At 40.7% G+C, this 13,489-nt stretch overlaps 2 protein-coding genes across 2 annotated transcripts; one reads left to right on the top strand and one right to left on the bottom strand.

Moving 5' to 3' along the window:
- The first annotated feature begins 30 nt into the window (after nucleotides 1-30).
- On the top strand, nucleotides 31-1,476 carry LOC106083588 (tRNA-uridine aminocarboxypropyltransferase 2). Its single transcript, XM_013246707.2, has 2 exons — nucleotides 31-208; nucleotides 566-1,476. Exons 1-2 carry the CDS (start codon nucleotides 114-116, stop codon nucleotides 1,323-1,325), a joined length of 855 nt encoding a protein of 284 aa, XP_013102161.1. The 5' UTR covers nucleotides 31-113; the 3' UTR covers nucleotides 1,326-1,476.
- Nucleotides 1,477-5,253: 3,777 nt separating this feature from the next.
- LOC106083617 (uncharacterized) lies at nucleotides 5,254-13,489 on the bottom strand. Its single transcript, XM_013246761.2, has 7 exons — nucleotides 13,043-13,489; nucleotides 11,936-12,060; nucleotides 11,742-11,873; nucleotides 10,442-10,962; nucleotides 10,294-10,383; nucleotides 10,059-10,228; nucleotides 5,254-6,447 (listed from the first exon to the last, which is right to left on the bottom strand). Exons 1-7 carry the CDS (start codon nucleotides 13,405-13,407, stop codon nucleotides 5,607-5,609), a joined length of 2,244 nt encoding a protein of 747 aa, XP_013102215.2. The 5' UTR covers nucleotides 13,408-13,489; the 3' UTR covers nucleotides 5,254-5,606.

The following is a 13,489-nucleotide window of genomic DNA, read 5'->3' as shown; positions in this document are numbered from 1 at the left end:
GCAATGCGTTGACGTTACTTATTAGTTATTAACAGCTGAGCCTCCTAAATCTCTCATTTAAAAGAAAACTATTCGTAGTCCAATAAAAACCAACAATACACCATCTTAAAGCTATGCAAGATAGTAATAATGTTTTGGATCCATGGCAGGACTTATTGGGCATAACAGCAGATCCACCAGAACGAAGGAGCAAGTGTGACAAGTGCAAGTAAATAAAATCATTGAACAAATCAATAGGCAAATTATCAATGAGGTTGAAATTAATAGGAGTGTTAGGCTTAAATGTCATGCGGTCCAAATGTTTAAACAACTAAAATATTGACGAAGTTTATTTCTATTGGTGTCCAGTCACTCCTGCTCTGCAAAACAATTTTACTGTCAATTTTAGAAAAAAAAGAGCGCAGATAGTTTTTGGAGAAATAACCAAGAGAAACCTGTAAACTTGTAGTTTTATTAAATAGTTTAGCAAAATTAGGTCGACTACAGTACCCACCATCATTCCTTGCATTTTCCTATATTTATATGTATGTACCATAATTAACTTGTGGAATTTTGTCTTTGTCAGGCGACCCAAGGTTGTATGCTGGTGCTCATCTTTACCAAATCCCCCTGTAGATACTCAAAGCTCCATTGTTATTCTCCAACATCCCGCCGAAGAAAAACGAACGCTGCGAACAGCGTTAATGCTCCAATTAGGTTTAAAGCCTGGAAAATGCATTGTATACAAAGGAAAGAAATTTCCCTCGCCCAAGAATCAAGCAGAACTAGAACCTATACTTCAATCTGCCAATTCCTTATTGCTCTATCCAAGTAAAACATCAGTGCCTTTAGAAACAATAAGACAACAGACACAAGCCGGCGAAGGACCGCAAGGGCCTTTCACTCTAGTACTCATTGATGGTACCTGGCCGCAGGCCAAAGCTATATATGCCAGCAGTCCTATTTTGCACCATATGCATCAGGTTAAACTCATATCGGCAGGCATTAGCGATTATATTATACGCACCCAACCCACAGAGGGATGTCTTAGTACCTTAGAGACAGCAGCGCAATCGTTAGCCGTTCTGGAAGGTCGTCCCGAGTTAAGGGCGTTATTGGTACAACCACTTCATGCTTTGTGTAAATTTCAAATCGATAATGGTGCTGTTGAACACCAATCCAAGGAATATCGCATAAAAAATAATCAATATCCAAAACAAATAGGCAAACGCTTGAATCGCCTTCTCAACTATAGCACCATATGTAGACCGGAAGCCAAAGATGCTGAAGTGGCCAATGGTGAACTGTCTGAAATTACCAATTATACCTCTGTACAAAATAGCTGAAGAATGGAGAAACAAAACAGACTTCGACTAAAGCAAAAACGTACGATTTTTATGAATAGATTAGTAAGCATTATCTCTAGATTATTAATCAAACTGTGTACATCTTTAATAATTAAAAAATGAAAATTAAAGCATTTATTAAAAATACTTAGTAAGGCTTTTGTTGTGTAAAGTTTTTATGTAAACTTATGTATATATGTAGGTGAGAAGAACCAAAAACATGGTAAAAGCAAAAAAAAAATACATATATACCTTGTCAATCGTGGTTTTTCGCTTGTATCACTATAGAGCCTGAGGGACAATATCCGTGGTCGTATTACCGCATACGCAAAAGAGTAAAACTTCCAATCTTTCATTTGCGGACTATCTGTTTCGGCATCGAACTAATCGCAATGAATTCGCAATATTTCAACAAAGAGTTAATCATCTGACCGAAGTCTGACAACCTACCCAGGACAACCTACCACAGCTCAAGTCGCAATAACCTTCAATGGAAATCGGATCGGTGGTATTCGTGGTCTCCGCACCGATCAACAACCATCAAAAATATCATCCGCAACACTGATGCTGAAGAACTTAAATGTACCGGAAATCAATTACATGTCACAGATCCTCAACCTGTGTCTGAAAACTCTCATAGTTCCCCATCTGCGGAAAATGCGGGGAGTGGTCCCGAAAGGACACTAGTAAAGGAGAGTCATACAGACCGATCTCCCTTCTCTCGCCAGTTCCAAGGTTCTTGAAAGACTTCTTTACCGGAGATTATTTCGGGAATTTTCACTTGCGGAACATCAAAACCAATTCCTTAGACTGCATAGCACATTGCATTGCGATTGCTTTGCATGCTTCATCACTACACATATTAATAGTGGTTTAAATAAGATCAGACCTTCGAGAGGTCCTGAGCCGTGCTCTCGATACGGTCCGTCGTGTCATGACTTTTGATGACATCGCCAATACGTTTCCCCTCCAGGTGGACGCAAGTCGTTTGAGAAATTGAGAGATAAAAAGGCGAGGCTCTGTAGCGTGAAACAGGGAATTTCCCAATTCAGGATGGTATCTCCGGCACTAATTTTACTCTATTACACATCGCATCGATATCGTATTATTCGCGAACGATTGCACAATTATAGCTTCGGACCCCTCGCTTTAGGTTGAACCGCTATGTAGTCGATCTCATTGAATGAATTTTAAGAATTTTTGTCTCTAAATATTCATCCTCACTATTCACTCCATGGCCAGAGGAAATACATTGGCACCTTGGCTGGGAGCTAGCTGTGAGCACCACACAGGTTGGAACAATGACATTCGATCTGTGTGGTGTTCAGTGCTGTCACGAGAAGCTTAGCTGCGAGCAACCCGGCGCGTCCACAGGTTGCAGATAGTGGAATGCTCCATACGGAGTAGCTGCAACGGCAGTCACGGACAATCAGCGGTATCGAGCGGAGTCTCTTGCACACTGGTTATTTGAAGGTTATTGGCGGCTTGAAATAACCAGTGGCCAACCTGTTCCCGTGGTGATCGGTCCTTTGGACGAGTTTGCTTACCTACGGGAGGTTGATGAGGATCACCACCTCCGCACGAAAATTTGGCCACAACAACAATTTGGCAGCCTCTATAGTTCTTCCGCCGATGCCACCACAGCTGCGAATCCCATGGAAGCCGGTAGCACATACCGCATTGACCCGATAGTCTCATCGGCGAGGGCTGCCGCCTTAATGAACGTGTTCGTCCTTTTTCACACATTTCAGAGTGCCTTCTCCGCGTGCTTGTGGTCCGTGCCGGGATTGGAAAGAACCCTGAAACCTGGTTCTTTTCAGTTTGCCAGAACCGCCTCCATCATCGGTGTCGATGAAGTGTATGGAGTGGATGCATTTCCTATCTTGCTGTAGCCTAACGTCACTACGGGAGTACAGTCACACTAAATATGTTGCAAGGTGCTGTGCGGACATAGACAGCAATGGATCACAAGCGTCGTCGTCGTGGTCTTCGGCGTCAGACTTTGTTACCCCTCAAACCTCTCCCGTGCGGCAATATACGCAACAGCAGCACCCCAGTCCCAATATTGCCGAGGCAGGGTCGAGAAGCGTATCATTCTTATAATTGAATTGCAACGGACTCCGAGGCAAAATCAACGATCTAGTAAATTTTTTTTGTCGGAAGAACATATTGGGTGCAGCGATCTAGGAAACAAAGCTGACCCAGGCACAGGATAGCTATGAGCACCACACAGGATGAGTTTTGAGCCCCAATCTGCTTGGTGTTTTTTCGTTATTGTTGTAACCACATTTTCATGTGGAGGTGGCGATCCTCGTCAAGCTCCTGTAGGTGAGCAAGCTCGTTCCGGTCCAAAAGATCGATCGCCGCGGGAACAGGGTGGCCATTGGTTATTTAAAGACGCCAATAACTCACCTTGTCATATCGAGCATCGTAGACACTCAGCATTTATGCAAGAGCCGGTGCCACCCGACCTCTCACTGAGACTCTCCGCTCGATACCGCTGATTGTCTGCGACTGCCGTTACAGTTACTCCGGATTGAGCATTCCACTATACGAAACCTGTGGACGCGCCCGTTAGCTCGCAGCTGAAATTCTCGTGACAGCAATGAACACCCACAGATCGGACCTCAATGTTCCAGCTTTTGTGGTGCTCACAGCTATCCCGTGTCGGGCATGCTCGATACAAGGCGAGATAAATAACCAATGGTCATCATTTTCCGGCGGCGATCGGTCGTATAGACGAAGAGAATCGCCACCTCCACATGCAAAAGAGGTTACAACAACAACGCTAGGATGGCTTGGGGAGCGGAGGTGGGGGATTGCGCTTCGTGATACACCATTCCGTGTAGTATAGACCCATCTCACCTGCGCCTGGCGCTAGTGACCGCTACGTGGAATGTATTAGGATTGCCGTCAAGTCCGGAACTGCCAAATATTGTAGTACTATACTATACAACGTGTACATAAACCTGGTTGGTAGTTTTCTCTCAATTAATGGCCAAGCTTACAATCCCGACATAAGTGGGCTGCTGTCTGGCCATAATCCTTTGATTCTGGGAGACTTTAATGCGCATCACACTTCATGGCATTTCCCCCCAGATAACAACCAGCGGGACATAGCTTTGGCAGGGCAAATTGAAAGCTCCACGTTTTGCACGATGAATGTGACGGCCTCCGCTAAGGTCACGAGGAGGTGCAACAGGTCGCCAATGCATCCTCTGATCTCCAGAATGCCGTATGCTGGCAAGCCATGATTTGTTTGAGATCAGATCACGTCCCCTTAAGTATCACCATCGACCGACCACACGATTTCATAGCCTCAGAGCGCCGAACATTTATCAATAAGAAGAAGGCCGATTAGGTCGGCTGCAGAGCATACACTGGTCGCCACTTCATTGAACTGACACCCCCCTTCAAATGTGCTAGTTGCCGAGAGGAAATTCCGAGATATCAATAACACAGCAACCGCTCACCTTTATTCCGGTTGTCGAAGGCAAAAATCGACACTAGTCGTAGTCGAATTTCACATTTCTTTGCTTTCAATAACTTATTCGCCTTCGACAGTTGGATAAAAGAAAAATATTGTGGTAAATAAAAGTGGGTTCCGTATTCTTTCGACAAACAGGTGCCATGTGTTTAGAATGCGATTAAATTTTATATCGATCGTTTTCGTCAAATTTGACAGTAGAATTCGACAACCATAACACCATTTTGTAAAAATTTCGACATTCGACTACGCCATCGCCAACCGCAATAAGGGGGATTACTTGTGCGATGGCATTTTAACTTGGTCTAGATACCATTCATGCAGACCCGTTAGCAGAAGCTGTCCTTGGAGATCGAACGCCACGCCCACTGCTCCCTCTTAAAACCAAAGTAGTTTTGGCTCAACTGCATTCCGCGGTTATAGTATAAATATCAGTAAATGTTCCTTCTTTCGTAATACGTTTTATTATCATGATTAAATATTTTTTAATATTTACAAAATAAAAAAAAAAAACTTAACAAATTTGCTTCAACATCGATGTCATATAAGGCACTTTAGCTTGTTATGTCATGAATAATATCACATAAATTGTTAGTATATTTACTTTTGATTATCGCATCGTAATCGTTCATAAATGAATACATAGCTATTGCTGTTGAGCCGTACTTGGCCAGGTATGATCCTTGGTCTATATCGTTGCGTAAGCTCGACTGCAGTGGGGATCGTTAATATATTGTGCTGCCTCTTTGTGATTGGGTTTTGTGATTTCATGGAACTGATTCGCCTTTGAAAGTTTATAAAGCGCATACAAAGTAGTGACCTTCACATTCTGTGCATTGTACCAATTTATTTTTGTTTGTGCAATTGGCATTTAGTGACGAGAAATAATTTTTAATATGAACAAGAATCTCGTCACCCTTTTCAACAATAAAATTATAGCTAAAATCTTTATAGTTTGACGAAACAAATTCAAGTATGCGATATAGCACCGATTCGGTAGGAATAATAAATCCTAAAACGCGTACAATATCATCCAACATATCGTTGATAAATAGTTGTGCCAAATCCAAAAGAAATTTAAAAGTTTGCTCTGACAAATGTTGAGCCATACTCAAGATGACAGCTTCGAAACTTTCTCCATCGACAATGTTTTGCAGAAAGCTCTCTTTGCATTGAGACAAATACATTAGGGCACCATTGGCCAAGACTATGACGAGGCCTTCGAATTTCTCTCTGAGCCTTCCGGAGAAGCTATAATCGTTTAGGGTATCTTGTAAATGAACGCTTTCATGCATACGCGTGCCAACACCATTGGTAACGAACAACATACGGGCAGAATGCACAGCTGACTCACCACTGGAATGTGTTTGTGGTATAGGACTGGCGACTTGATCCAATAAATTAACATTTTGTCGAAGTACCCCGGCATCAATGGGCATTTCGTTATTCAGAACAATGCCATCACCACCGAAAGATGGTCTTACCTTGGCTTCATTCAAATTTTTGTTCACTTTGAATAAATCGTTTAGGTACTGGCGATCCGGAATTTTGTTTATGTTGCGAACAATATCAATTTTTCCCTGCTTATCTCCACGTATGCGAATAGTTTCTTTGGACATTTTGTCGAACATGCGTCTGGAATTAAAAAAATTAAAAGTCTTAATACAATATGCGAGAGATATTAATACAACAATGACCAATAAAAAATAGTAGAAGCAATGGGCCTGAACTTCAGAAAATCTATCAGTAAATTTTCCAAGCAATTTTTCAACGAAAGTTCTGGATGGAAAGAAAGAGTTTTCGGATCGGCTACCTGATAAGATACTAGAGGTTAAGTGGTAGGCCCTGCTGCCAGCGGTACAGCCTTGGTTTGGCGGTACTGTGGTAAGCAAGGGTCTACATTGGGTACCCAGGGGCTGAGATTTGTGTCTGACTGCGATCACGCGATGCGTTGTTATTGTAGCAGTTTGTTGGGTTCTATCTTTCGTCTGCTTGATTCTGTTGAGTGTCAAGACCCAGGAACTCTGCGACTAAGATGGGGTGCGTCCACAGGGATCTGGATCTAAGTCGAGTGGGTCTGGCTGGGCAGTTAAACAGGTGACGTGTATCGTGCGATCCCTGGTTAAATCGGAACACATACATCTTGCACGTCGGCATCAATCCGTGCTCTGTAGGAGTTGAGGTGGCTGCATCTGCCGGTACGTTATTGAGCCAGAACTACTCTGGTTTGCCGGGGGAGGTTAATTTCATCAGGTGCAATGGGAGGCAGTCGTTCTCCAAGGACTACATTCACCCGGTAGCCATTTACCGCATCTGCTACCGTGTCTGCATGAATGTTGTCTAAACCTGCTTAATATGCCGCTTGATCTAGAGGTTCTCTTTTGTAGCGCTGAACCTTAAGGCTTCTGGGCTGTGGATATCTATCCACAAGATCATGAATTGGGTGGTCTTGTTAGGTCTTCGCACTGGAAGGATCTTTGTCTCCTGATGGAGGTGATCCACATGAGAACTGAGGAGACAGCCTGCCGCAGTTCGGAGGGCGGTGTTCTGACAGATCTGAATATTATTCCACTGCGTGTCGCAAAGCTGACGAGACCACACTGGTGATGCATAACTTACCACAGACCGGCCAATTATTTTGTACGTGGTCAACAAGGTTTCTTTGTCTACACCCCAAGTGCTGCCAGCAAGTGACTTGAGCACCTTGTTTCTACTTTTGATTTTATCGCAAATTACTGTGACATGTGGGGGAAATGTGTAAGAGTTGTCAAATGTGAAACCAAGTATTTTGGGACACTTGATGGTCGGAATCATTTCTCCATCGACCATCAAATGCAGCTCAGTATTCACCTCACGCGTATTTGTAGTGAAGAATGCGGCTGATGATTTGGTGGCAGATAACTTCAGACGTTCAAACTATCGCAGATGTCAACAATGGGTGGGGGCCTGTTCCCATGATCGTACAATCGTCCGCTTATGATACGATCTCTATGCCGTCTGGAAGGGGTGGAATGGAGGATAGGTAGAGGTTAAACATACATAAACTGTTTCACTTTACGGCGCTTCGATTTCTTATCCCTAAATATTACAAATGACTGGCAACCACAGATAATTCGCGACCCTGAGTTTCAGGCCTGGCTGGAGGGACGTTTTGGCGAAGTCATCAAATAGTTTGGCATGGCTAAATGCCTTCGATAGGTCCAGTACCACGGGCACCGTCCTATCACACGATGCGTGAGGTGCTTTGATATTAATACGAAGACGTCGAATTTGGACACATTAAGGGACAGTAAACTAGAACATTTATTTGTTTATTTATTTAATTTCATGCAATGCGAAGCCATCAGGCCTATAAATAATCACACTATGCATAAGACGTACTTTTTCTAACATAAGTTAAAAAACTACTCATTTTACCCAACTGCTAGTTGTTGTTGTTGTGTCGTACACCGAGGCGGCAGCCCTTGTCGGTGAGGGATTCCATCGGGTCAATCCGGTACGTACAACCGGCTGCCATGGGATTGCCCAACTGCTAATGTCCGACGATGGCGGCGAAGAGGATACTGCAGAACCAATCTCTGATGATGGTATCAAATGTTTACCCCCTAGTCAGAATGAAGAACAACAAGGCAGCAGGAGCCGACGGGTTGTCCGCTAAACTATTTAAGACCGGAGGCGAAACGCTTATAAGGTGTATGCATCACCTTGTCTGAGCAATCTGGCTAGAACCTCAGCATACTATGTCCCGTACACAAAAAAGGAGACAAGACGGAATGTGCCAACTACAGAGGAATAAGTCTCCTCCCTATCGCATACAAGATACTCTCTAGCGTAATGTATGAAAGATTAAAACCTAAAGACAATGAAATAATTGGGCCCTATCAATGCGGTTTTAGATCTGGTAAATTCACCCTAGACCAGATATTCACACTGCGCCAAATCCTGGAAAAGACCCGAGAAAGGCAAAACAACACCTACCATCTTCGGAAGTAGTAACTGCAGACTTTGAAAGAATCGAAAGGGAATCAGTGTAAATGGAATAGATAAAAAGAAATGGAAGGTATCAACTCCCAAAACGCCCTGTACAACCGATCAGATAAAGAAAATGGAAACAGTTGGGAATCAAAACCACAACTCATTTCATTTCATTTATTAACCAAATATGTAATATAAAGCCAATAAGGCCCATAAAATAATTACAAACAAACATTTCAGTAACCTGAGTATAACAGATAATTAAATTCATTTCTTAACATAATGAGGTACTATATTATATTTACCTAATATTTGGCTCCCCAGCCATTAAAAATAAAGAATATAAAAGAAATCCAAATGGAAGAGAGCGATAAATAGAAAGTGGTCCAACAAAGTGCACAAGAATTAAAAATAGCGCAGCTATTTTTAAAAATAGTGCAGCTTTGAAAATCCGATGTAAGAATAGAACAAGGAGAAAAAAATTAACCATCAGCAAAAGAGTTATAAAAATCAAAAAGTTTTAAACGGAAAACGTTGTTGGAATGGGAAAAGATTATAAAAATCAAAAAGTTTTAAACGGAAAACGTTGTTGGAATGGGAAAAGATGCGTAATACATGAGGCAGTCGGTTCCAGCATCTTACTACTCTAACAGCATATGATCTCGCATATATGTTTCTTCTAATTCTAGGAATAAATAATTGCGGGTTTCTAGTAGACCGAGAGAATACAAAAATCCTCCTTAGAGGAACAGGTCTAATATTAGCAAAAGCGTTATGAAAAAGTAGTAAATTCCTACACTCAACAAACCTTTTAAATGAGCAATTAAGAAAACGTTTTACGAAGCAAGATATACGATCTCGTCTTCGGACATTGTAGACTCAATCGTTTCGGTTACAGTTTCTAAATAAAGCGAAGAATAATACTCGTAAACAGTTGCTACTTTGGATTAAGTAAGCAGTTTAGAAACAAGGCCACCACTCGACAGACGAAGATTACATTATACAAGACACTGACCATGTTGTTATATGGTCTGAGACATGGGTACTTGTGAAAGCAGACGTGGCAGAGCTTGAAGCGTTTGAGAATGTTTCTTCGTAAAATATATGGACAAGTTTGTATTAATGGAGAATATAGGCGTCGTATGAACCACAAGCTGTATGACGACGATAGCATAGTTACACACATCAAAATCAGTATATTACCTTACCAGATGGCTGCCAGTTTACTCAGAAACAGCTTTGACTAAAGAAAAAATCGCTTTTTCACTTACCTTTGTCGATTACTTAAAGTTTCACGGTAACTTTTTATAGAATTTGTTCGTGCCTCGTTTGCAATTCGCGAAGCCAATTGGAAGTTGTACAACGAATGAGTAAACAGCACCAATGATGCAGATAATTGTAAGACATCCAATGCAGATATCTCATCATCATCTTGATATTTCTACAATGGAATATAATACTGATATTTAAATTTGTTGAAAACAAATCAAAAAAAAAAAAACTTACAAAAATCAGGTCCAAAACACCGTTGGCAACGCCACTACCAGACAGTACAATGCTAGATATGTTAAGGCTATTCACAAATACCTCTATGCCCTGTGGTAAAGAAAAACTATTTCATTTAACTGTTATTTTATTGCAGTTGCAAGCTTACCGCTGTAGCTTTTCCTGTTGCAGCCATTGATGTCATGAAGCGAGTTGCCCCCACAGATGCCATACCTAAAAATCCTCCGGCCAAACCAAAATAACTGGATCTTGCCTGACTATCCGTTACACTTAATGACTGCTCATGTACAGCTCGATCTCTTAAATTAAGGGCCGATGTTATACTCGAAAATGCCCCAACCCCAAGGCCAATGATAGCAGCACCCGCCATTACCGGTGCTGCTACAGGCAGTGCCAAAGCAGCCAGGGGAACACATGCTGCACCCACACCCAATACTGCAGAACCAGTCTGCGCCACATTCAAAACTTTTTTGCTTGTCATGCCATTAGGAGTAGCATAAACATCCAAAATCACCTTGTTGCTCTGATCAAAATTATAAACTCCACGACGAGGTGATACCATAGTGCCGGCTGGTAAAACATTACTATCAACAAACGATTTCCAATTCTGATAAACACGTCCAACTTCATCCACATAAACCATGCAACATTTACTGCTGTCATAATTGGCTAATAAGAAAAAATATGTTGCTCAAAAGTTTGTTAATCTCAATTATTATAGCAAAAAAGTTTTTATAATGACAATTACAGAAACTCAATTTGTGGAATATACGGAGTCGATATTCATACCAAAAAAAAATCATAAATAATTTACGACAAATTGAAAAGAAGTTTTGGTTAAAGTTTGAATTGCTTGTCATAACAATTCGATTTTATGAAAAACTTCCTTTCAATTGTATTGGGTTGCCCAAAAAGTAATTGCGGATTTTTTAAAAGAAAGTAAATGCATTTTTAATAAAACTTAGAATGAACTTTAATCAAATATACTTTTTTTCTAAAGCAAGCTAAAAGTAACAGCTGATAACTGACAGAAGAAAGAATGCAATTACAGAGTCACAAGCTGTGAAAAAATTTGTCAACGCCGACTATATGAAAAATCTGCAATTACTTTTTGGGCAACCCAATATAACAATTTAGAATTTTACCGAAAATTTTGTGAAAGTCTAATTAAAAATTTTTAAAATTTGAAAAAAAAACAAATGACACAATAATTTGATATTCCACTGCTTATAACATACAAATGCAAAAGCTTGTGTAATAGATGTTATAATATCTTAAAATAACAAAAAAAATTCCCCGCTGCGTAATATGTAGATATAGTTTTGTGTGTACATACAGCTAGAACACAATCAATAATAATTTATACTTTTATTGCAAATGTACACAAAAAATTTATGGCATTCCTAAATGTTTAAGATATTTTGGGCATTTCCCTGTTTCTAACATACCATTACACTTTCTGCAACGAAATATTGGATGGCATGAAAACTTAGTCGATTCCGGAGCAATATTAAAATCTTCTTCATTGGTGACCATAACATAGAATATGGAAGTCACTGAACTGCCATTTGTGTATTTACCTACGAAAAGATGTATCAACTTGGAAACTCATATGCCAAGATCATTGTGAAGGAATACTTACGTTGGGCCCATACACTATTGAATAGAGTTTCTCGCATTTTTTCAATAGATTTTTGTCCTTTTTCTTGATCAGGTATAAGTTGCTTTATTTTCTTTTTCATAACTTTGCTGTCACTTTTGTCTAACCTGAAAAGAAATTCAAAGAAGTATTATGCAATAAGAGAAGACATACAAACATTGTTAAATTTTTTCGCGGCAGATTCTATAAAAATGCCCAAAAGATTACAAAGTAGGTCACAGTGGTTAGTCCACGTCAAAATTGTAAAAGTTATCGAAATTTAGGTTTGCGCCCACTCGTTCCTTACCCCGAATTTTGATCCAAGAAAAACGAGGGCGATGAGCGTTTTTTTTTGGGGGGGGGAGGGGGGTAAACCGCTCCACTCAGTCCCTTTTTGTGGCATATTCGAAATCTATGAGGGGTCAAAGTACTTCAGTTCGGTGTTCCTGGGGTCAAACAACGCCTGTGAAAATTTGATAGTAAGAGGGATTCCGCCCTATAAAGGGCAATGTTGCAACTTGCGACTCATCGTTATCATGAGAAGTTCAGCTGATAGCTACCAAGTTGCGGATAGTGGAATAATTCATATGTGGAATAACTGCAATTCAAATCGCTGAGTCGAGTGGATAGTCTCAGTGAGAGGCTGGGTAGCACCTGCTCTTGCCCACATACTGAGTGCCTGCGATACCCCGATATGACAAGGCGAGTTATAGGCGCCTTTGAATAAACAACAGCCATAATGTTCCAGCAGCGATCGCTACTTTTAACCATAAATAATTGTGAAAAAAATTTTATGAACAAAGTGAAATGAGAAAATTCTTTTTTTTTATGCCGAATTCCCGGTCATGATTTCATATAGTTAACTATATTAGATTTTTTTACATCTGTTTTTTGCCATATTAACAAATTCTATAGAAAATGTGAGTTATCCAACACATCACAATATCCGTCCGTGCATGAATCACAGTGGTCGATAATGGTGATAAATGCTAATTATGAGTCAAAATTGGTAAAGGTTTATATTTAATGCTTTCACAGTGCAAAACTACGCCGCATTATGTCGAACACACACACACACACAAAATTTTGTTACTTTTGCATTGTACTTACTGGTCCCATATGATTGCTTCACCAAATCCACAATTTTCCGCCAACTCTTGTTGTATCTCACGTATGGATTTCTTCGGTTTGGTCACTTTTGCAAGGGCCTCCTTCAATTGGTCATACGACATCCGATCAATTTTTACCACCTCAATTTCAACGATTTCGTCACCACCACCCATTGCGAATTTCAATAGCTCTTCCAATTGCTCGCGTTCCATGGAATCTTCGAAGGGAATATCCTTCTCTTTTAACATTTTTGTCAATTTTTCGGTGGTCAGTGACGAGATTTTAACGGTTTTAACATAAGGATATTCTTCAGAGCCGAATTCTTCGAGCAGCTCCTGCCGCATCTCCCCCATTTTGCCATCCATTTTTGCTGCTCAACAACTAACTATTCTCACGTATCTTACACTATTGTTCTGATGAATGACGGAAGCACTAGAGAATAAAGGT

This window comes from Stomoxys calcitrans, chromosome 2 (assembly GCF_963082655.1).
Source record: "Stomoxys calcitrans chromosome 2, idStoCalc2.1, whole genome shotgun sequence".
Lineage (NCBI taxonomy): Eukaryota > Metazoa > Arthropoda > Insecta > Diptera > Muscidae > Stomoxys > Stomoxys calcitrans.
This window is presented reverse-complemented; position numbering and strand designations above follow the sequence as displayed.